The sequence below is a fragment of the Serinus canaria genome, chromosome 14 (genome assembly GCF_022539315.1).
Source record: "Serinus canaria isolate serCan28SL12 chromosome 14, serCan2020, whole genome shotgun sequence".
NCBI lineage: Eukaryota > Metazoa > Chordata > Aves > Passeriformes > Fringillidae > Serinus > Serinus canaria.
Genome location: NC_066328.1, coordinates 6499489 through 6522672, shown reverse-complemented (window position 1 = coordinate 6522672; position 23184 = coordinate 6499489). Strand labels below are relative to the sequence as shown.

Below are 23184 nucleotides of genomic sequence, written 5' to 3'. Positions count from 1 at the left end.
AGGACATAAATGATAGATCATGGTCTGCAAGGAAGCAAACTAAATTTACTAAAAGCTGTAGCACACATGAGATGAGATCTTTGAAATTCAGTATTGATATGCAGCAGCAGAGTTGCTGTCTGTACTTTGGGTGCCCATTCAGAAACTTGTAATCTCTTGCTGTCCCCTGGAGAGGCACAGAGAGCTTTTGGTAAGTAGCCAGAGATGCCTCTTCCCCTGGCTCTTAATCTATGTAACTGTCAACATTTGTTTCCTTCCCTTTTTTTTCTTAGAATAGGTGGGGAATGAATTATGCTCATAAACTCAGTCATTTATCTAGTGTTCTCAAACTCTTGCCTTAATTGCTAATTACTTATTTTAGCTTCTGCTCTCATTAGTTCAAGACTTGGAGCAGTTGTATGACATATGGCTAAAAACTCAAAAACCAGAAAAAGGAGATGATACAGCTGCTCAGGCAAGCAGAGAAAATGGGAAGCAAATTCATATGCCAACTGACTATGCTGAAGTTACAGTAAGTAATCATGGGTATAATCCAAATCCAAGCATATGGGGGTTTGTTGGGCTTTTTTTTGTCCCCAGTCAGTAACTTAGGTTGTTTCCCTTGTTCTCTTGGTGCTTCCTTAGACCACAGATAACTATACTAAATGTAACTGACACTGTACATCAGTTCTTCTAAAGCCAGTGGAGATCCTAAACTTTAGGTGATTGTTTAAATAATTGTGTCTGTTTAGGTAAAGAATATCCCACTGGCCAACATAAAGAAAACATTCAAAATGTATTAGAAGAAGTTCTGTCCTTACAGTATTGAATTTGCAATGTTTTGTTTTCAAATTCCTTGTAAAACAGGTGGATTTTCATTGTTGGATGTGTGGGAAGAACTGTAATAGTGAGAAGCAATGGCAGGGTCACATTTCTTCTGAAAAGCATAAGGAGAAGGTTTTCCACACTGAGGATGATCAGAACTGCTGGCAGTATCGCTTTCCAACTGGATATTTTAGCATTTGTGATAGGTATGTCTTTTGTAAGATGGTAAAAATGCTGAAAAATGACAGGTGATCGTTTAAATAATTAAGGCAGTTCCTAGTTCTGAACAAAGTTTCTGGTATTTCTTGATTTGCATACATCTTTCAACAAGGAATTAAGTAATTAACAGTATTTTAACATGATAGAACTCAGGGAGTGAGAAGGTGCCTAATTTTGGAACCAAATTAACTGCCTGTGTGATGTTAATGAATGGTAGCAAGTTCATTGCAGCTGTGTGAAGTGAATATAGTTGGTTATTACAAGTTTCCTTAGGCATCTGTGTATTAATTATAGCCCAGGACCAGTACCTAGCTGTACAGTGACACTGGAGCTTTATGGCAAGTAGAAATATTGTTAGCATCAAACCAAATTTGTTAAAATTGAGTATTTGTTACTAGAAATTATTTATGAATAGGTGGAAGAGGACTTCGAAGATCTGTTGGTTTTTCCCAGAGCTGGTTATATGTTTTGCTGCTCCCTTTAATTCTTAAGTGCAGCCTGTTTTACCTGACTTCATTAGATTTTTTTTTTTTTTTTTTGTAAATCTTTTGTAAATTCCTTCCACTGTTGGAATCCTCTTGGAAGGCTAAAAACTTTGGAATCGAGCATTCTGGAGTTTAAGGTTCAGTTTGCTGGTGCAGATGCCTTTGTTACTCCATTTTCAGCTGAAGATTTTGAGTGTCTTAAAGATCTTGAGAAACTGCATAGTAGTGAAAGCAAGTTATTTTTAATTTGCAGTCTTTGCATGGAAACTTACATGTCCCTTTACTAAATTTTTAAGTAGCATTCTAAATGTATTTGCTTTGAACATAACAGACCTTGGATATGCAGCATAAAGTGAATACAAACTGGCATGTTAAGGTGTTCTGAGTATTCTAACCTCGAATTTAGTTAACAAGGGTAATTAATTAGTTGGATTTCTTAAACGATAGTTTTTCTTTAGCTTAGTGAGTTAAATGATTAGGTATTTATTAACATGATGAGCTTGATGATTTCAAGCATTAAGTGTCTCAGTCTAAGTAGGAACATGAAGAGTAGAAAGAAAAGAGCCATCTGTTGTCCTCTGTATATATTTGTCAGCTGGGAAACAAAAATACAATCAAATGCTAAACAGAGTTAGTGTCATCTAACTTTTCAAAGTATATACTCTTCCAATTTTTTTTTGTCCTTACTATGCAGTTTATTTGAAAAACATGACCTGAAGAAAATATAGACCCAGTAGTGATCATGGTAATTCTGTGAAAACACTGTTCAAAATCTGTCTTAACAGATATATGGCTGGTACTTGCACTGAAGGAAACAACTGTAAATTTGCCCATGGAAATGCTGAACTCCGTGAGTGGGAAGAACGAAGACAAGTTTTAAGAATGAAACTCAGCAAAGCAAGAAAAGACCACTTGATTGCTCCCAGTGATAATGACTTTGGAAAATATAGTTTTTTGTTTAAAGATTTAAACTAATACTGAGATGACACATACATGTTATCAGCTGGAAGCATAAACCAGAAAATTTGACAATAATCAAAAGCATGTGACAGAACAGCTGCAGGTTTTCTGCTTTTATTGGCATACATTGTTCCTCCTGAACAGCAAAGTGTGGTAGATTTAGGGGGATGGAGCAGACCTGTCTATGCTCTTATGAAACAGAGTGGTGATTAAAAAAAATCTGAAGTATTATGTGCTTACTCACCTCCTGTTGGACAGAAAGTTAGGAAATAGAAGGGGGCAAGAGTGGTTATAATATCTAGGAAGCCCCCTAGTCTCAGACCTTCAGTTGAAAAACTTTAAGGTATCAAGGTATTGCAAAAGAGAGTGTTAGTGGGCTAAGAAAATGATGGATGAAAATTCTTCAGATCTTTTAATGGAGAGGATTTGTTTAAAACAAAGTTTGCTACTTATCTATATGTAGGTTGCTAAAAATGATTTTCTTATTAAAGATTTTAAACAAAATAACCATTTAACTACAATATACGTTGAATGGGTATTTTTTCTCTATTTGTATGTTTCAATATAATTTACTGAAAAAGGATCTTGAGAGGAAAAAAGTATTAATTTTTGAAAATGAAGTAGTTAAAATTCTGTTTCTTGGTCTTTGCTGTTTAAATGATGATTTTGAAAGATTACACTTGTATGTCAGTATTGTGTATTATTGTATGGACTAATGTTGCCTGTAATAAAGAGAACTTTACACAAAGCTGTTTTCTGCATGTAGCCTCAGGATTGAGATTTTGTAAAAACAGTGATTTGCCAGTTAGCAAAAGCTTGAGCACCTGTAGCTAAACATTCACTGACTTGGTATTTGTGTCGCTAGTGGCTCGTTTGCAGTTCTGTATTGTCATTAGCTCATGGCATCACTGAAGTAACAGAAATGGCCAGTAAGTTGTGATATAGGCTAGCAGTTTGGAGCTACGTGGTACTGGGACACGTTTTCAGCTTGGACATGGACATGAACCACTGCCTCAGCTGCACGGTGGATGGTGCTTCCCTCTGCCTTTCCTGCAGACCACAGGAAATGGAAAACAAGTTGGGAGGCTGAGGTGACTCCTGACTGCTGAGCCTTTGGGCTTTCCAGTCATTGGAGCTTCTGTTGTATTTTGGCTTCTCTGCAGATCCTGCATTCTGCTTTCTTTGTGTTTGCTTATTTCCTATTTTTTTCCCCCCAACTAAGTTTCTTTCAGCCATTCATTCAACATAACTAAAACTAGGTTTCTTCTTCCCCCCTTCCCTCCCTCTTCCTCCTTCCCCCCCCCCCCGCCCAATACTTTCCTCTGTTCCTGGCTGACTAACATAATTAAAAGAGCTTTAACAATGACCTCAGTAGTTTGAATGTAGTCATAGGGCATACATTGGCTATGTAAAGAGTGTTGAACCAAAGTTCAGTGATAACCCATACATGACACGGATGCTGTGTCCCTTTCACTTCCCAAAAGCACAACAAACTTGAAACCAACGCCTCGTGTGTGCTTCAGCCTTGGCTTGGGGCTCTTGGAAGTGCCTGCTCCTCCTCCTCCCGGGTTGGACTGCAGGACACTGGAGTAGGACACTAGCTTGGTGCTTGAAATGCCACCTGCTGCAGTGCTGATTTTTTACATTGTTTGTAATAAAGTGAGTGTGAGACAGAGTACTGTGGACACTGTTATTTGTGTGACAAAACCTGATTGTATCGTGTGCCTTTCTGAATTGTTTTCTCAATTTTATGCTTTCATTGTTTAATGTAAGTGCTCTGTAAATCATTGGAAGTAATTCTAGACAAAACTAAACATGACATCCTTGTTCTCTAAGGCCGGTGTGAAATCTTTCCTGCTGCGGGGTGGGGCTGTTGGGGGGGGGGGGGGCTCGGAGATTATCCACCGGCTGATCCGGGCCAGGGGACTGGTAACGGTGCCGATGCCGAGAGCAGGAGGCGAGCACGGCAATCGCGGTCGCGTTCCCCCCGCTGTCGAGCGCAGGAGGCAATCACACGACTCCCCGTCCCGCTTTTCCCGGTGCCGCGGGCAGGACCTGGAGCGCCGGGCGGGCTGTGCGCCTGCTCGGGCGGGCGGACGTGGCGGCGGCGGGTTGGCGGGTGGAGCGGCCGCCCCGCCCGGCCCGGCGCGCCTCACGGGCGGGCGGTGGGAGACGTGTGCGAGCGGGAGCGGCCTGGGGCCCGCTGCCCTGCCCCCCTCAGCCGGGCCATGTCGGTGTGCGGCGGCCCCGGCGACGCGGCAGCCCCGCGACTGCGGCCCCGCGCTGCCCTGATGGCGCGGCGGCCCGAGCTGCTGTGCGGTGCGGCCATCGTGCTGGGCTGCGCCTTCCTCATCGCCCTCAAAGTCACCTGCAGGTATCGGCGAGGGAGCGGGCGGACCCAGGGCTCGGTCAGGGAGGAGCGGCCGCCGGTCCGCCGCCGTTCCCAGAGGCGGTGCTGCTCCAGGGCCTGGGGCAGAGCCGCCGGCGGGGCCTGGAGGGCCGGGGTCGCTCAGCGGCGCCGTGTACCCGCTGCGGCCGGGCCGCGTTGGGCACGGGCATCCCTCGGGCTGGGGGACGGATCCTCCTCCCGGGCCCCACCACATGCGGTCCTCAGGGCTCCTGCGACCGGTCGCGTGTCGGGGGACGCCGTGTCTCCCTCAGCGGGATGGCAGGGGCGATAAGAACGTGGCTGGGGAGAGAACGGAGTGTTTTAGGAGACATCTGCCCCACCGTGGGTGTCGTGCTGTGGCGGCAGATTCGCGGGGGCACCCGCTTCTCAGGACAGTATCAGGATTGGCAGGGCGGTGTCTGAGGGCGAACCGGGCTCTGCTCGGTGGGGCTCAGGAATGTGACAGGAGGCAATGGGCAGGAACTGATGCCCAGGAAATTCCACCTGAACGTGAAGAAGAACTTCTTCCGTTAGTGACCAGGCACTGGGACAGATTGTACAATGAGGCTTAGGAGTCTCCCTCTCTGGAGATATTCCAGTTATTTGGGCATAATCCTCTGCCATGTGCTCTGGAATGACCCTGACTGAGCGGGGAGGTGGAACCAAAGGACCTACTGTGGTCTCTTCCAGCCTGACCCGTTCTGTGGGCCTGTGACAGGCACGTTGTTGAGATGGAGCTGCTTTTGCTCATCTCCGGAGGTAGCTGGGACCTCGCGCTGCCGCCGAACGGCCGAGGGGGCTCTGGGCTGCAGCCCTGCCCTCAGCAGCGGCGGGGCCAGACGAGTCTGCCCTGGCTCATGAGTTGATCTCATCACCTCGCTGTGCCTGCACCTGCTTCGGACACAAAGAGGTTTTGTGGTTTCCCTCCCAGTCTGGTGGTGCTCCTTTTGGGAGCTGGAACTTCCTTCTTTGCAACGGGCTCTCCAGTTCCTGTTTGCCCGGAGCTGGTGTACGTGGAGCCAGGAGATGTTTGTACAGGAGGGGCGGGGAGCAGCGGCAATGGACGGTGGGCACAGGCTGCTCGGTTCTGGAACCTAAACCGGGGTCTGAATCTTCTGGATGGGTTTTAGGTCAAGGTGACTGGTACGTGCTCCAGGTCATACTATATTAAGAACATCTACTGCTCTTGGGGTTTAATTTTGAGATTAGGAGAAGGCTGCGAGGTGCTGATTATGTCCCTGTTCCCCTGCATCTGACAAATTTTGTTCCACAAAACACTTGATTCACAGGTAATGCATCTGAAAAATGCCAAGGCTTTCTTTGCTTACCTGTCCACAAAGGGTGTGTTACTTGAATCAGAGTGAATTTTAAGACTGTGAATGAGTGCCTCAGAGTAGCTGTGCCTCCATTCCAGGAGACTATTTCACAGTGACCAGATAATGTAGATGAAATTGTAAAGCTCTTGCCATATTTTAGAATGTGTGGTGAAGGGTTTCTGAACATAATCACCTCTCTGGTGTTACATTACTAAGAAAATAATGGGGTTTTTTGTACTTAAAATGATGCTTCCTGCTCTCCTGTATTCAAAACCTGCATATTCCTTTCATTTTACTGCTAGCTGTGTTTGAAAGCTCGCCAATGGAATGTGGTTCTCACTACCCTGTAATCTAGAAGTTTGATTAAAGAAGTTCAGCTTTTCAGATTGTGGTTAAATACACTAATATCAGTTAGGTATTCCCTGTTTGGTTGCTGTCAGAAATATAGAAAATAAAAGTCTAAAAATTCCTTGTGAAGCTTGGAGCGTGGTTAATTGCACATGTTAAGTATAAATACAGGACATAGTTTCTCACCACATGTCAGTATGATTTACTAGCAAGACAGAGCACCAGGGCATAGGTACTACCACTGCTCTTACAATATATAACTTTAGATATCAATGGATAAAAAGTACAGTAAGGGAAAATTCCTGTACTGCAAGGCAGTCCATTAGTGGGATTTGATGAATTGCGAGTTTAGAGTGACTGAAGGAATAGCCAAATGAGACCTGACCTAGGATGGGTTGGTGTGGAAAGCCTGTGGTCTAGAACCTGAATTATTTCTGGCACTATGCAAATGTCTTTAAAACAGCTCCACTCTCAGGATTGTGCAATCAAAGGGGCTGCTGGTCCTCTTGGCACTTGCATATGCTTCCCTTTCTTACCAGAGTGTTCTCATAGAAAGTTTAGGTTTTTGTAGGCTCTGACAGCAGCTAAATAACACAGTCAGTGTTTTAATAAACAGTTTGTGCTTATTACGTTTGTGTAATTGTTTCTTACGTAATCTTCAGTTTATATGTGTGTAAATTCTAGGGATTTTCTTAGGGAAATTAAGTCAAGGTATTCTGTTATATGTTTGGTATTGCAGAGGAAGACGCTACTTAGCAAATCTCCTTAAGCAGCTGTTAGCTATTGATTTACTATATTTGAAGGTAGTAATGTAATTTCTGACTCACTCATGTCATGGGAATTCTGCTGATGTGTTCTACCCATTCTTAAAATTTGGAGCCAATTCATTATCTAATTTTTAAATCTTAGGCTGGAATTCTTGAACCAATCATCCTCTTTCAGTTTAATTCAGTGGAGGAAGCAGAGGTTTTAACATATTGACATTGTCTGTTTTCATTAAACTAGATGGAGAGGAGAAATTCTAGCTGCTGTCTCTCAAGAAGTGTTGTGCTTTCAGCAGCTGATCAGGCTGTGTGTGCCAGAGCTCACACTGGAGCTGTGTCCTGTCCGGCTGGCAGGCAGAAATCATGGGAAGAAGCTGCAGTTTGGATAAGCATGGGGTGCAGGAATGGCAGGGAACCAGATGTCTTGGTTATGAGGTGACTGAAGAACTTGAGGGTTGGGAAGGAGGTGCTGAGATGGTGGCTGGGGGAGAAGGGAAGGAACACAGGTAGAAGTCCAGAGAAGAAAATAGAATTTTGTATAATCTGTGTAAAAACATAATGTTGTGACTATATGAATTAATGAACAGGAGGAACCATTTAAAATTTTCAATATTCTGATTTTAAAGATTTGATTTTGAGGCAATTTCTTATACAAATTAAGAATTTTTATAAGTTGTGATATATACTGAGGGCAATTCTAAAATGTTAAAGCTAAAGTGAGTAGCTTGGAAATGAGAGACAAGCTACAATACAGTTTTTTGCTGTATTATAAAGACAAAGGTACTTCTTAAAAACTAGACTGATTGTAAAGTTTGAAAGTATGGCAGAGTTTTTAGGAGGTTGCTTAATATATGAGTTTGACAGTGTTCAGGGCTCAATAATTTTAACACAATTAATAAAATTTTAACCTGACATGGATCAAATATCAGATAAGATTTTTGTATTAGCTTTTTATTGCAAGAAAGTAAAAGAAACGCACACAAAGTAAAGAAGTGCACAGTCTTTCCTAAAACTTCCAGTCCTGTTATGAACCATGGCAAAATTACACATGAGAGTGTTGTCCAGTTTTCAGTCTGGCTTACTCTAGTGTAAATATAACTAGTGAAAATTTTTAAAATGAAGACCATATAAAAACAGAGTATGATCATTCACTTGCATTTCAGGCAGATGACAACTTCTTAACATCTGGGAAGTCCCAAATTCTGGATTGTTTGATTGCTGATTGGATAGAAAGGGTTTCCCGAGTTTGGTTTATTTCTTCATATTACTTACTGGCCAGTCTGATTTCTCTTAAAAAATCTTGACCTGTCATAATCTCTTCAAATTTAGTCTATTTGTTGATACTGTTCTTACATTGATGTGCCCTGAGCAGTTTGCAGTCCCTGCTCTGATCAGTAAAATAACCTAGTCCACATTTATATATCTTTTCCTAATACAATCTAAAACAAAGGAAGTATAGAATACTGTAAAACAAAGCATAAGGCAGGATAATAGGCTCTGTTTATATAAACAACACATCACAAAACTTTATGACCAGTATCTCTTTTCTTATCAGGCTGCTGTTACCTAAAGTACAAGTGTTAAAAGAGGATGAGGGCAAGGAAGAAATGAAAAGAAATCACTCTTCCTGGTAATCTTATGCTCTCTACAGCAACCAGCCATTAGAGTGTGAGCTAACATACCCATAAGCACAGTGCATGGTATCAGTGTGACTTTTTAAAACTTGAGAACGGTGATCTTTAGATTTTTATAGTATTTAATGAAACTAACTCAGATTACATAAATTGTAGTCATTCTGCATCAATTTTGTCGTTGCGTGACTTTTGCTAAGAATAAAACTTTGGGCTTTGGGCACACTTTTTTAACTGCTGCTGTACAGTCTCAATAACCACTCTTAATTTTCTTCCTGCAGCCGAGCAAAGGATGTAACAATGCCAGCAAAGCTTCCAGTGAATTTTTTCTCTACAAGATCTCCAGTGATTGATCTTTTCCGGGGGCAGTTGGACTACGCAGATCAGCTCCGCCAGGACTCAGAGATTGTGCTGTATTTCTTCTACGCGCCGTGGTGCGGGCAGTCCATTGCAGTAAGAGAAGAAATAGAACATGTGGCCAGCAGATTGTCAGACCAGGTAACTCCAGAGAAAATATCAATCTTAAACATGACCTGGTAGCTTTTCAGTGTCCAAGCTGATGCTGCTTTCTGTCTTCTCATGAGAAACAGTAGGACTTGAATACTCACATTTTAGGGAAACTCAACAGTCACCTCAAATTTAATTTAGCATACAGAGTGGTAGAATAAATGGAGACAGCCTGTGGTTCCTGCTCAGTTGTCTGTCATTTCTGCTTTTAAATGGGGAAGCCTACAACTTTCTTGTTGTAAAGTGTTTTCAAATTTATTCACCTGCCTTCAGACAGAAATTCCATGGAATTTGCTTCCAGTTCTGGGATCCCTGGAGACACTGGTAATCATATAAATATTGTAACCATAGCAGTGCTTTCAAACAGTTGAGTGCCTGTGAATGCTTCACAGGTACAGATGTCCTAAACCTCCACTTGTTGAACTCCACTCTGCAGAAATAGTAATTAATGTGGATTATGATTAAATTAATAAATTTGAAGGATTTAGGTTAAGAGGCATAAAAGCTAGAAAGAAAAGTGACCAAAAATATTGCTGTTGCAAAATGACAAAAAGATTTTTTAAAAAGTCTGTCTGTGACAGATATGGAATACTGAGTTGAAAAGGCTCTGAAAATACCAGATGAAATGGATTGGAAAAAGTACATCAAGTACATCTTGGATAAAGTAGGTCACAGTAATGTACTTTGTTAGCTGTGAATTTTTATCTGCTTTGCAGGTGCTGTTTGTGGCTGTAAATTGCTGGTGGAACCAGGGGAAATGCAGGAAGCAGAAGCATTTCTTTTATTTTCCTGTGATACACTTGTACCATCAGAGGTAAGATTTCATATGTACAGTCTAAGTTTTTTATTGTTCTTTTGGGAAACATAGGTATCATATAAAGTGCTGCATTTTGAAAATGTTACATTTCTGGCTACAGTAAATAGTTTTTGGGTAGATTCTAGGTGAGCTCATCCTGTATGCCACTCAAGTGCCAGGCAGGGCTGTAATTGCCAGTTAAATGACACACTGGGCAATTCTTCATCCTTATGGAAATTTTGGGTTGCCTGTGCATCTCCTGGAACTTCTGCCTCCAATGAAAAGAATTCACTGTTACATTTTAATGTCAGATGTCTGCTTGCTCTCTGGATGGATTATAACAACTGGTCCTAATTTATGATGGCATTAAAGAATGTACCTAAGGGTTGTTGAAGTTAGTGGAATTTAAGTATGTATTTAAATTGCACTACATAGTGAAGACTTTGTTCTAATTTTGAACTTTGCACTCACTTTTTTATTTCCCCCAAAGCTAAGATATCATTGTATAAAATTTTACATCCCCTCACTTTTATTTTTTGGTATTTGTATGTATTATCTGGGGTTTTTTTCTCTGTGTGGAGCAGAAGGTAAGGAAGCACTGTTTCTAACACTACATAAAAGTGTTTATCCCGTGTATTTTACTTTTTATTTTACTAGTCTTGAACTGCAGCTCTCTTTCATTACAGAGGCTGATTTTGTTTTTTGGGGGAATTTATGCATTGAGGAGGAACAGTCCTGGTCTCTGTTAGCTGAACATGTAATAGACACGAGACACTGGCATAATTCAAGCTGTAATAAAAGAACCCTACAATCCCACTTGGATGTACTTTGACTGAAACTTACTTGACCTTGAAATTACGACACAGTAGATGAATGCACTTGGTGTCATCAGTAACCTTAAACGGAGTTGTAACAAGATGAGGTGTAAATCCCTGTTGATACTTCATAAAATTCTGAAGGGCAGTGCACCCGTCATGCCTCAGATACTAAACCTCACATGTGGTGCCCTGGGCATGTGACATGCCCAGTGGGTATTGCAGTGAAGACAGAGGTTTGTAATAAACTGATGAAGAATGTAGAATGATCTAGTGGGCTCTAGGAGACCATTTTGAAGCACCTCAATGCAGGTATCTCAGTGTGAGTTGGGTATTTTCCAGTGTATCTGTACAAGCTATATTAAAAATGCATCACATTAAATTCTTCTGTGGAAATGGACTAATTCTTTATGCTCTTTGTGTTTGATTTCATGTGGGACAATGATGCTGTGTCCAATCCATTTATAATTAGGAGGAGAACCTCTGGAATTCACAGCTGCAAGCTCCAGCCCACCTTATGTTTTAGCACTAACATAGTGTGAGCTGTTTTATCATATGGCTGGGGGGGAAACTGGAGCTTTGCTGAGTCTGTTCATCAGCAGTGCAAGTGAATTTGTCACTGCTTTACTGATTGCTGCTCATAAAAACCTGTGTAAAAATATTGCACCTTTTCAGACTGATACTGTTTGAGACACTGAAAAAACAAGGGAAAGTAGTGACGTTTTTCAGATTTTTAAGTCTCATGTGTTTACTTCAGAAAAAGTGGAAAGACATGTATATGGTCATGTAATTTATATCCGAGTTTTACAAGTTCTTTAATGGGACTCAGAAGTGGTCTCCAAGTTCACCAACGCTCTGCCCCTTCCACAGATACTCTGGCACTTCCCACTGGTAACACAACTCCCTCATCACTTACAGAAGTCACTGGTAAAACACAGAGAGCAATCCCCTAGAGGCTGAGCATGCTGTCTATATAACTCCTATCTGCCACCCCCAGGAGGGACTCTCTACTGTTAATTTAAGTCTTAATGTTCTATTATTTTTTTTGGTACTAGTTTTGGACCAATTGAATACAAAGGCCCTATGAGTGCTGTTTATATTGAAAAGTTTGTTCGCCGGGTGATGACACCACTACTCTACATCTCGTCTCGATCAAAATTACTAGATTTCCTCTCAAATTATGAGGTACTTGTCTCTCTTCTCTAGCTTTACCACTGTGGTTCAGAAAGAGTTTGACTTGTTTAAGGATTAAATTTGATCTGCTCCAAAGTACTAGTTTATTTTCAGGATCCTGAAATCAGTGCCCTATAAATTTGTTAAAATCATTAAAATATGAAATGACAAATTCATAATGTTGATTCCCTGTATAGTTACTATTATGATCTAGTGATGCTCTTAATGTACATTACTTTAGTCTGTAGAGACAACAGTCAAAGTTTTTATCTCACCAAACTGTTATGTACAAACAAGAAAGAAGGGAGAAATCTTTTTACAAAAATCTTGCAGTCTAAATTGGGACAGCATTTGAGAAATTTATAATCATTACTTTAAATTTTAAAGAGTAGTAGGTTTTTCTAGTAGGATAGGTCTTTTAACTGAGAACAATATGAAGCCAGGTGAAGCAAGGGCTCCTAATCACTTTGTATGTGGTAACTTGATGATTTTAATCCACTGGTACATGTTGTTTTATTAATTTTTGACTCTTGTGTTCAGGGGTGACAAAATTGGTAGCAATACTGGTGGAATATTAACTTCCAGTCAGACAAAACATGCTTACAACAGAGCCAGCCATTTCAAATCCCTTTATAACTGTTGATTCTTGCAGTGCACAGTGCAGAAGTACCATAATCTTATTAAAGCCCAAACTGTGAGAGCAGTGTGGAAAACCTGATCAACAAATCAGTGCTGTGGCAGTGGGCACAGCACAGGAGGGACCCTCCAGTGTCTGGGACTGGAGCAGATCCTGTGTGGGTGGTGCACACTGCAGTGCCTGCTCCTGCTGCAGGATGGAGCATGACCTGTGCAGTTCAGTGGCAGCTGCCACAGCGTAGGGGACACACACTGGGAGTTCCCCTGGGTAGGTGCTGTGCTGTTCATGCCAGGAACTACTACTGGGTTGGGTTTTCCAGTGTTTTAAGTGTGAACTGTGAGTTGGGAGTAGAGTGTTGTAGCTTGTCTCTGGTGCTGGTACTTTTATGTGATCGCAAGGAATTCTGTTGTCCTTCCCTTGCTTCAGTTTTGCTATTCTAAAATTCTAAAACATTTTTTTGCCTCTTACAGAGATTTGAAGACAGCTGTGCTTGGTTTTTGGTTTGTGTTATGTTATTTCTTGACAGATTGCAGAATGTAACCAATAAGCATATTGTCATTAAGCTTAAATTTGCTTTACAGTTAGAGGTGCACTTCCACTGAAAAAAAGCCTAAGATAAAAGACAAATTTAGGAGCAACAAAGATATTTTTAAATACTGCTTAGCAGTTGAACAGATATTTTTGTTTCTGCATTCAGACTTTCCCCCCTTCCTGTGCATGAAATTCTGTGGCTCCAAGTGCTGAGTTGCTGTTCATGTTCAGCATTTGTTGGTTCTTTTCTTTTTCTGAAATGGCCCAAGAGCAGAGGCTGTTTCTGTTCACGTTTCCCCACAGTCATTCCTGCCTGAAGTTCTGTCCCAGACCATGGCTCATGGTGCTCAATGTCTTTCTTGCCTCTGTAAAGTTATGCAAGAGAGGAAGGAGGGGATACAAAAGTAACAAATACAGATAAGATGAAAGAAACATAATTGTTTATAAAGATGGATGAAGAGAAAACCATAGAAACAAAGGAAAAGTTACTTTTAAACTGAAAATAAAACAGGTTGTTTCATCACTTCTGTCAGAAATGTGAAGGTTGTACACTGTTTTCCTTGTGAGTTTAGAAATTTATTCCTTCTGTAGGAGAAGCAATCCAGGGGTTAGTCCTGTGTCTAAGAAGTGAGAAAGTTGGGGGAGTAAAGTAGATTATGGGCAATTGGGACCTGTATGGCACAAACTAATTGCTATTTTAAGACCCTTGGCTAGTGTCTTCCTTTCACTTTTGATCTTCTCTGTATAAAAAATACTAATTTTTAGCAGAAGGGAAAGGACAGAAGACTGGCAAGGATTGCTATTGGGCACTTTGGCAACTCTCTGCTGGTGGATTGTGTTTTTGTGATTTCATTGAAGAGCTAATTAATTTCAAGCTTAAAATAATTTGCAAGATTTGTCATCATCTCTGTCTAATTTTCAGTCTTGTGTTCTGATAGTAAAAGGGTTCTGCATACTAGAAGCGATACTGATGAACAGAATCCAGTTAAATGTAAGAACCGATGGTGTTTGTTACTTAGTCAGGTTCGTTCCTCGACCCCATCACGACTGTCGTGACATGCCAGTTGCTCTCACTAGAGGGCGCTCAATCCCCTCGGAAAAAAAAAAAAACTGGTTGAGGGCTCGAAAGTTGGCATCCTGCATTCTCTGATACTATTTAAGGTTGGTTTCTCTGGGGTTGTGGAATGATACTAGTGTAAAACTAGAGATGAATAAGAATTAATTTTTCAGAGCAAGAAAAATGTGCCATTTGGAAGGCAGTTAAAATCTTGGAATGTTAAGGAAGACCTAAGTTAGGTGAGCAGAAAGATGTGGTTTCTGCCATAACTCAAGGTACCTGTGAGTACCTGCAATCAAATTTGTTTTCTTAACTGCAGAGAAACAGTTTCATTTTAATCCAAACTGGCATGTCTCATTCCTCATCTGACTGCCCCAGCTGCTAGAAATGGCCTAGAGGAAGAAACAGGAAGCCATTGTAGTTAGACAGAAAGCTTCACTCATTTATGAATATTAAATGTGCTCAGGGAATTCAGCATTTCCTGGCTTCAGGAGCAGTAGGAGAGGAGTTGTTCTCTCTGGATGGTGGCTGCTCTGTCTCTTAACATGATGTCAGCTTTCTGCTTTGCTCTCTTTGTGTAGAAATGCTTCCTGAGCATCAGCAGCTGGGTAGATCTGACACAGACAGAGATGCAGAGATGGCTTTTATGTGGTGCCTATGTTAAATGATGGTGTGAAAATTTGCTTTCAGGTCTGAGTACACAATGATTTTAACATCATTGGAAAAGGATGTTAAATGTAAATTTAATCTAGGCTCAGTCAACATTGTCTTTGCATTTCTACAGTACAGATATAATGATATGTAATATTGGTTCTTCTGCTCCCCAGAGAAGACACATTCCTTTCCTCTTGCTGTTGGCTTTCCCATGTTCACAGATACAATGAAGCAGGAATTGCCTGCCTGCACAAGTCTGAGAGCCTGTAAAAAGTCACCTCCCTTACTTCAATGCAATATAACCAAAACATTTTTTTTTAAATTACAAATTGGGATAGAAGTAACTGGAGTATTAAAAATATTTATGCAGTTGTAAACTAATCAGTAGCTGGTGTTTTTTTCATATCCTCTGTTCCCATTATTTCACTTTTTTGGCCTTTAAATTTCAGCTCTTTTCCCTCACAGTCATTTAATACTGCCTTTCTAAAACTCTTCAAGTCAGTTGTAGTTTCAGTGACTCCCATCAACCTTTGCAAGTGTTGTTACTCACCTTTTTCTCCCTTTTCTAAAGTGCTTATGGAAATATTGAACTGCTTGAGTATCAGTACACATCTGGGCTGGCTATCTTTGGCTGCTGAAAAACATTAATTTCTAAGTGTTTTTTGTCTTTCCTACTTTCCTAGTCTGGAAAAGGGCCTTCCATGTTATTTCTTATCACCTTAGTTTCTTCAGGAGTGGTTGGTAAATTCTTCTAGACTTCAGGGAATTACAGTGTGCTGCATGGAGCTATCTACATGCTTGCTTATTCCTTCCAAGAGCTGTGATAGATTTGAGGCATGGTTCAGTAATAACACTGCTAGGTTTTCTCCAATAGAAATTACTCATCTGAAAATCTCTGTCCATTTTTAAAGTTTCCATGAACTTGCTGTTTGAGATGCTTGGTAAGTCTGTTACTTGATTTAATTGCATCCCATAAGACTTTCTATTCTTGTGGTGTAGGGACCAAGCAAGAAATAGACTTCACTACAATTAATGATTTTGTATTTCCATATATGAGTTTCATTAGGAGATAGCACTAAGAACTCTTCACTAATGGACATCCTCAGGTTTGCTCCAAAGCCCTTCCTGAAGACACTTGTTTTGAGACAGGGACAGAAAATTGTTTATTGGAAAAAAAAGTTCCAGCAAGCTCCGCTCTAGCAATGCCCATGCTCCTAATGCTCCTAAGCATCCCTGTGTCACATGTCAGCATTTATTCCTCTGACTTCAGACAGCAGCAGGTTCAGCTGATTACTCCTAAGTGCTCACATGAAGGTGGGTGCCCAGCACTGCACACTGATGGGAGCAGCTGCTCATCAGTAGCAGCTTGGATGTAGATGTCCTGAGCTGTTTGCTAGCAGCTGTTCCTGAGTTTTGGAGGGTTTTACATGAAAGAAGGTGGGAGCTGTTGCTGTACAGCTCTTCTTGGCCTACTTTTATTCCAAACCAAGAACTTCTTGTTCACATTGAGATACCTCTTCTGTGAGGCTTGAACCTCACTTGTAGAGAGCAAGACTTATTATTAGTTGAAATACGTGGAAGCATTCAGTCTTGTTAAAAAATTCATTCTTACAGACAGGAAAACTTTCTTGGTACTTGAGAAGAAATACAGTAATTTAGTCCCTTTACTCCTGTGTATAATTGCACCCTGTAACAGGACAAAAACTTTAACTGGTCTGGGATGATGATTAACAGGACATTATTTAACCAGATTACTGGTTAGTCATAGACCATTAATAAATACTAGTATATATAGTAGTGTATAGTAGCATATATTCTCCAACTACAATTTTTTTTTTAATTGAAAAGCAATTTACAAAAATTATCTTTTGGGAAACATTATTCACAATCTGGAAATCTTAAGCTTCTGTTAGTGTAAAGCAGAACTGGCACTCTAAATCAGAATGTTACCTTTTAAATAACACTATAAATACTTCTGCATCTGACTTCTGGTTTCTTGCCACATTTCACTGTCACTTTTGACTCTCCTTTCATTCACTGTTTGGTGTCCTAAATTCACTTAGTACAGGATTAATATTCAAAAATGGTCCTAGAAAATGGGAAGCTAAAATTTTGATTATCTTATCTGTCTCCTTATTTTCATTCAGTTGAATGCTTTCAAAGTCTTGTAGAAGGGATTGTTTCTTTTTACTGTCTTAGTTTGAAAATAAGAGACAAAGTTGATCATTAATTACTAACGAGTATGTTGTTTAAAAAAGAACACTGAGTGCTATTATTTTGCTGTGGCTTTTTTGCTACTATTTTATTTCTGGTTTTATTTTCTTCTTGGTAATTATTGTTGCAGAAATTTCCCTGATTGCTTGTAACTCATTTTTGTTATTGATAAGTTTTTTGGGGCACCGCACAAAGAATCCTTATGAACAAGGGGTTTATGCTTAGCATTCATCCATGAAAGAGGATTCTTGCCTAAAAAGAGAAGTCATGAACTGGAATGGGCAATATTGTTATTGGTGAACATCTTCAAGATTGCTAATTGCTGAATTAGATCAGTGTGTTAGGCTGATATGAATAACTGAATTCATTTTAATAATAACTGGTAAATGTATGTTCATGTTTTAAAAAGAAATTAAAAATTTTATATGTAGAGATCAAAAAAAAAAAAAAAAGCAGCCTCTGAAGTACCAAATGAAAATCCTCATGTGAGGATGTATTTGCCACACAAATGGTGCCAGGTGAGTCTGGAATCTTCTATTCCACACCAATCCCTGGAGTGCTCTTGCTTTGTGTGTCAAATGCCTTCTGTATGCACTGGTGGAAATGAGGAAAAAATAACACTAAATAAACAAAATGCCATCACTTGCTCTGTCCTGAAAGTTTATGAAGCCCATTTGAGTGATGAGTCAAAAATATAATTAATAGTAATTTTTAATGGATTATATTTCTAAAAATTTAAAACCAAAGCTTAACTGAAACATTGGAATGGAAAAAATCTAGAGTGTGTACCTCTTTTTTCCAAGTCAGCTTCTCCCGGATTCTCTCCTGAGTTTAATAGGAAGTCATTCACCTGGAAAAATCAGTAGGCTTGTTCTGGGATGAGTCTTTTAAATTTGGAATTGTCTGTCTGGCAATTTGAAGAGCTTGATGGATATGCATATGGGATATGGAGTTCTCAAGATTTTTGTGCAGCTGTTCTCTCACTGACTCTTTAGGTTATACTGAAAGGATTTACAGTGACTGTAGCTTAAAGATGGGATAATCACTTACCTTAGCAAGTCAGGTATTGACACACTGAATGTGTGAATTCATATGTAAATACTAATTATGTGCAACAAAAACAATTAAAGTGCTACTACTTAAGCCCTTTATACTCTGAAAAATTGTATTAGATATTCCAATTCTAAAAATATCTTTATGATGCTTATGCTTCTTACCTTGGTGCTGGAACTGGTTCAAAATATAGTTGCAAAGAAAATAGTAATTGTTTTTGGTGAACTTCAACATGGGAAACACACCATTAGGAATGTAACATCCATAAAGCCCCTTTCTCTCACATAAGCTTTTGAGTCACAGCTTCATTCTTTGAATGAGAACTGATTTACATTCAGTCTTTTAATATTAAAATTTTTGTTGCAGCATGAAGTGACTGCTCTTCAGTAAACGTTGTTGTCTTTTAAAAGTCTGTTGTGTTTACTGTAGTCCCATATATTTATACTTGAAAATGGCTTAATTAACTCCAATTCTTATTGTTTCAGCCTGGAGTTGTGGGATTTTTTGAGTTCAATGCTTCACCTCAACCGCCTGGTTATTTAACATTCTTCACATCAGCATTACATTCATTAAAGAAAGGTAAAAGCTCCATTTTCATAATTTAAGGTGTCTGTGAATGAGTTATGTCCAAGTACTTCAGTAGTTTTTTTGCAATATTTTGTAACTTAGGAATTAATCCCTTCTGAGTGTTCCTTGGTGTTGATCTAACTGTGGGACTGTCTCATTACAGTTGAGGATTGCTTACATAAAAAGCTGACAATGTCATCAGTCTGGTTTACACCAGGATAGAGTTCCCTCAAACCTCCAGGGGTAGCTGCAGCCCATCCAGGGCCCTAATCAGCCTGGCACTGCTTTAGAGTGATCCAGGAGTCTTTGTCCTGTGCAGTGTCAGAGGCACTGGGATGGACTGGACTGTGTCAGCCCTTGGAAACTAAAGTCAGTGATGGGTGGAGTTACAGAGCTGCTGCAAGGCAGCCTGAGAAGGCCTTTCTCCCCCTCTTATCTAAAATACAAACCCTCTTGATTGTGTTTAAACATGTGATGACTAATACCTCATTTTTGGGTCATGAATTTGGGATAGACCCTTCTTAAAGTAAAAGAAGGGTCTGTCCCAAATTCGTGACCCAAAAAAATTAACATGTTTTTTTGAATATAAAAGTAAAAAATTAAAGTAAAAAATTAACATGTTTTTTGAATTTTCCTTTCCTTCATTTTTTTTTACTCATACTTATTCATTGTTATTTTTTACTATGCCACTGATGTGATAAAGAGCCTGTTCTATATTTTGTTCTGAGATTTTCACATTTGTACATGGTATTATTTTTTTGCAACATAAAGATAAGCAGTCTGCCTTTATGTGTACATATAGAATATATATTTATAAATGATACATATTTACTGTAAATGTGCATCACTTTGTGTTCATGCCTTTCCCGGACATGTATCATCTTGGCTTTTGAGATGCCATAAACCACAGCAAGGTGCACCTGTGATACCAGATTCTGTATTTCCTAAGCAAATGGAGAGTTTGGACAATTGAGGTTACACAGACAAGTCTCTCTACCTGGAGTGCAGAAGGGGAACACGTTCATGCTTCTTGCCACTTTTCTTTCTTCTGCTGTAATCACCAGTGCTGGCAGTAGCTCTTCACGGATTTCTGTGCCTTTACACAGCACTGTTGTGTGTTCTGGTTTGAGGGTGGTGGTCCAGGGGAGGAGTTCAGTGTGTGTAATTGTTTTCAAAGATTGCAAACGTGCCCTTTCAGATTACCTTGGGACAATCCGCTTTGGAGTGGTCACGGATAAACGTGTGGCAGAGGAGATCTCCCTGGTGCACTCTGGCAGTGTGTATTTGCACAGACATGCCAACACATCTCTTGTGAGTATTGATGTGTCCTGTAGGGACTTTCATGTGGTGAAGGGATGCTCAGGGATCAGAATTAGAAAACTACTTGAATGAGGATATTGACAAAGATTTTGTGGAGGGATAGTAGGAACAGTGAAAACTTCCATTTTGGCTTAAAGGTATAACATGGCCCTGATTAGAAAAATCACACAAATTAAATTAATTGGATTTATAATAACTCTTAATTCATGTGCCCTGCATTTGAAAAGTTAAGGCTGAAAATACTAACTTTCAGATTTACTATTTGGCATAGAGGCACTACCTACCCACACTGGCACCATGAGTGTAAAACAGGTGTTGTGATGTGTATTTTACTCAGTTGAGACTACAGAAAACAGGGGTTTGGGTGACATAGCATAAAATATATAAAAATTACTTTTTTGTGCTAATTACTTAAGATAAACTTGCCTGAATATATTAAAATTGATCCTAGAATCTGTGAGCACCTTTTATTATATATTTCTTTCCTTTGCGTTCAGGAATGAGAAATACCACTTTTAAATGCAGCCTTGATATTTGAGTCTTAAAAGCCTAATTTAAAATGAGTTAATATGGTGACTGAATAGTGAAAAGAACATTCTAACTTTACGTAAATTAGATATATGATGATACCAGCTTAAAGCTCTTTCACTCAAAAAGAAAATTTGTACTGTTGAGAAAACTCAAGATTATAAAGATCCATTAAAAGAAAGAGGAGCTTCCGTGGTAGAATCCTTTTTGCTTGTTTCTATAATCTGATGAGCATTTGGAAAGCTTTCCCAAAAGGAAAGCTTGTATGAAATGCTGAAGTTTGCTGACACTTACTGCATTTAGAAAGGAAGTTCTAGTCACTACAGTAACAACTCATACCATACTGAAGAACTGCATTTGTTACTAAATCAAGTGAGGACAAAACTGTTTTTCCCCCTCCAAGATCTATCCAAAAGACATCATGAACTTCACTGCTGAGAACATTTGCAAGTGGGCTCTGGAAAATCGGGAGATGCTCATACGCTGGCTGAGACCACATGGTGGGAAAAGCCTTCTTCTAAACAATGAGCTGAAGAAAGGACCAGCACTTCTCATATTTATACCTTATAATCCCCTAGCAGAAATTCATCCTCTTTTAGATGAAGTAAGTTAAATCTTTTTTTTTTTTTTTTTTTTTTTTTTAATACTTCAAAAATACTAAAACTTGAGAGCTGTGGTCAGGGGTCTGAGCTTGTGACAGACGCTTGGAACAGTGAGTTAAAATGAGGTATCTGGTTTTGTTTAGAACCACTTTTTCAAGCTGTATTATCACAATTCCCTTACACTGGTTTGCATCTCACACAACATGCCTTTGTCTCGCTCAACAGCTGTTGAGAACAAGCATCTAACTCTTCCTTGATCTCCTACTTTTTGTGGTGGGTGCAGTGTAAGAGATGCAGATCTTTCGTAGCTAGAACTGAAGACTTGTGTGTTTTGTCCACCCCATTCTGTTTCTCCTCTTCTGTCCTTCCTGAGGTGCTTGTGCAATGAAGAATGGATCTTTTGTAAAACCAGACAGTGTTATTTAAAATACAGCCCATTCAAACTACTCAGAGCCAATCTGATTTTTATATCCTGTGTGTTCCTTAGTCACCTTCCAATTTTATCTTCCTCTGAACTACCCAGGACAGGAGTTTGGGGAGCTGTGCAGAAATGAGATAGGGAAACTAACTTGGATGAAAACTAGTTTTTTGTCCCTGGGCTATTTATCAGCTGGAACCCATCATGCCATTTACTATACCACAAAGCTGCACATCCCAGTGTGATCATGTAGCTCTAAGCAGTGTGGAACAGACATGCATATGTGAAAGACCAAAAGCAGGGCTGAGTTTTTGTGACAGTGCTGACTTACTTACATGGCATCTGTGTCCAGGAATGTGTAGTTTCCACAAGGAGGCCTGATTAATATCGCAGTATCTGAAACAATAAGGAAAAAATTAAAGTAACTTATTATACAATATTTAGCCAAGCTAAATAGACACAATAAAAAGTACACTAGACTGCTCTGAAATAGGGTTGGGGAAGTCTATGCCTGGAGGAGAACTGCCTTTACTCTTGTAGTAACCTGTCTTCTGTTTGGCAGGCTTTGTTCAGTGGTGCTTGTCACAGATGAAACATTCTAGTAACAGGTACCACTTATTTCTACCAAATCAGTGCAGCATAAGGTGGATGTTCCATTTCAAATTTCATTCTACTAAATAACAATGTTTATCAAAATGTGAAATGAGATGCAAAATAATCCCATTGTCCTTGTATAGCTTCACTTTGACAGGGAGATAATATGCAACTTGTTTAGCTTGGGAAGAGCTTTTTTTCTGCAGGCAGCCTGTGGGTTTCATCAAGCAGTGAAACCACTTGACTGTAAGGCAGTTGCAGAGAACAAGGCTCTCAAGTTGAATGTTGAAAAATTTCACAGCAAAAATTTTTTTCTGATTACAGCTCACTGAAAGAGATTTCTTACTGCACATCTGGTTTTCTGTTCATAATCTCTTCTCCAGTTTCTCTAGGTAGTCCAGATCTCCAGGCTAGGTTATAGTGTGAGGGGCCAAGTTTTTCTCAAATACTCAGTTAAGCCTTTTCAGGATGAAAATTTCTAACAGCTAATTCTAGAAGACTGAAACAAAGCATTGCTGTAGACCACATGTTAATATTGAGGGTCCTGTGACACAACAGCCCTCCTGGATGTGACATTTCAACATCCCTTTGATAATTTCAACAGTTTTTGTCAAAGTGTTCTTCTGTAAGCAGTGTGTGATATGTATTTTGTTTAGTGTGCTAATAAGCATGATAGGAAACTTCCTCTCTCATTTTTCTTTCTTGCATGTTCTGTTACTTTTCTCCCAGAATGGGAGTTCCTTATATGGTCCATACATGTCCCTTTTTCTCTGCTTGTTTACCCTTGGTTATGAAAAGCAAA

At 39.8% G+C, this 23184-nt stretch overlaps 2 protein-coding genes across 7 annotated transcripts in view; both read left to right on the top strand.

Moving 5' to 3' along the window:
* The window catches only part of ZC3H7A (zinc finger CCCH-type containing 7A), a 28217-nt gene extending 23914 nt beyond the window's left edge, over positions 1-4303 (top strand). For 4 of the 5 annotated variants that reach the window (XM_050980213.1, XM_030229713.2, XM_030229710.2 and 1 more), the window contains 3 exons: positions 378-511; positions 847-1010; positions 2294-4303. In XM_050980213.1, the coding sequence (XP_050836170.1) occupies positions 378-511; positions 847-1010; positions 2294-2483 (488 nt within the window). In that variant the 3' untranslated portion in view covers positions 2484-4303. Of the gene's footprint in view, positions 1-361; positions 512-846; positions 1011-2293 lie in introns of those variants that run through there. The other variant, XR_007778857.1, reaches the window with a different exon arrangement.
* A 316-nt stretch (positions 4304-4619) lies between these two features.
* Positions 4620-23184, top strand: part of TXNDC11 (thioredoxin domain containing 11) — a 28764-nt gene continuing 10199 nt past the window's right edge. The window contains exons 1-7 of one of the 2 annotated variants that reach the window (XM_030229714.2): positions 4620-4842; positions 9198-9414; positions 10140-10237; positions 12090-12219; positions 18839-18932; positions 20119-20231; positions 21172-21372. In XM_030229714.2, the coding sequence (XP_030085574.1) occupies positions 4697-4842; positions 9198-9414; positions 10140-10237; positions 12090-12219; positions 18839-18932; positions 20119-20231; positions 21172-21372 (999 nt within the window). In that variant the 5' untranslated portion in view covers positions 4620-4696. Of the gene's footprint in view, positions 4843-9197; positions 9415-10139; positions 10238-12089; positions 12220-18838; positions 18933-20118; positions 20232-21171; positions 21373-23184 lie in introns of those variants that run through there. The other variant, XM_050980214.1, reaches the window with a different exon arrangement.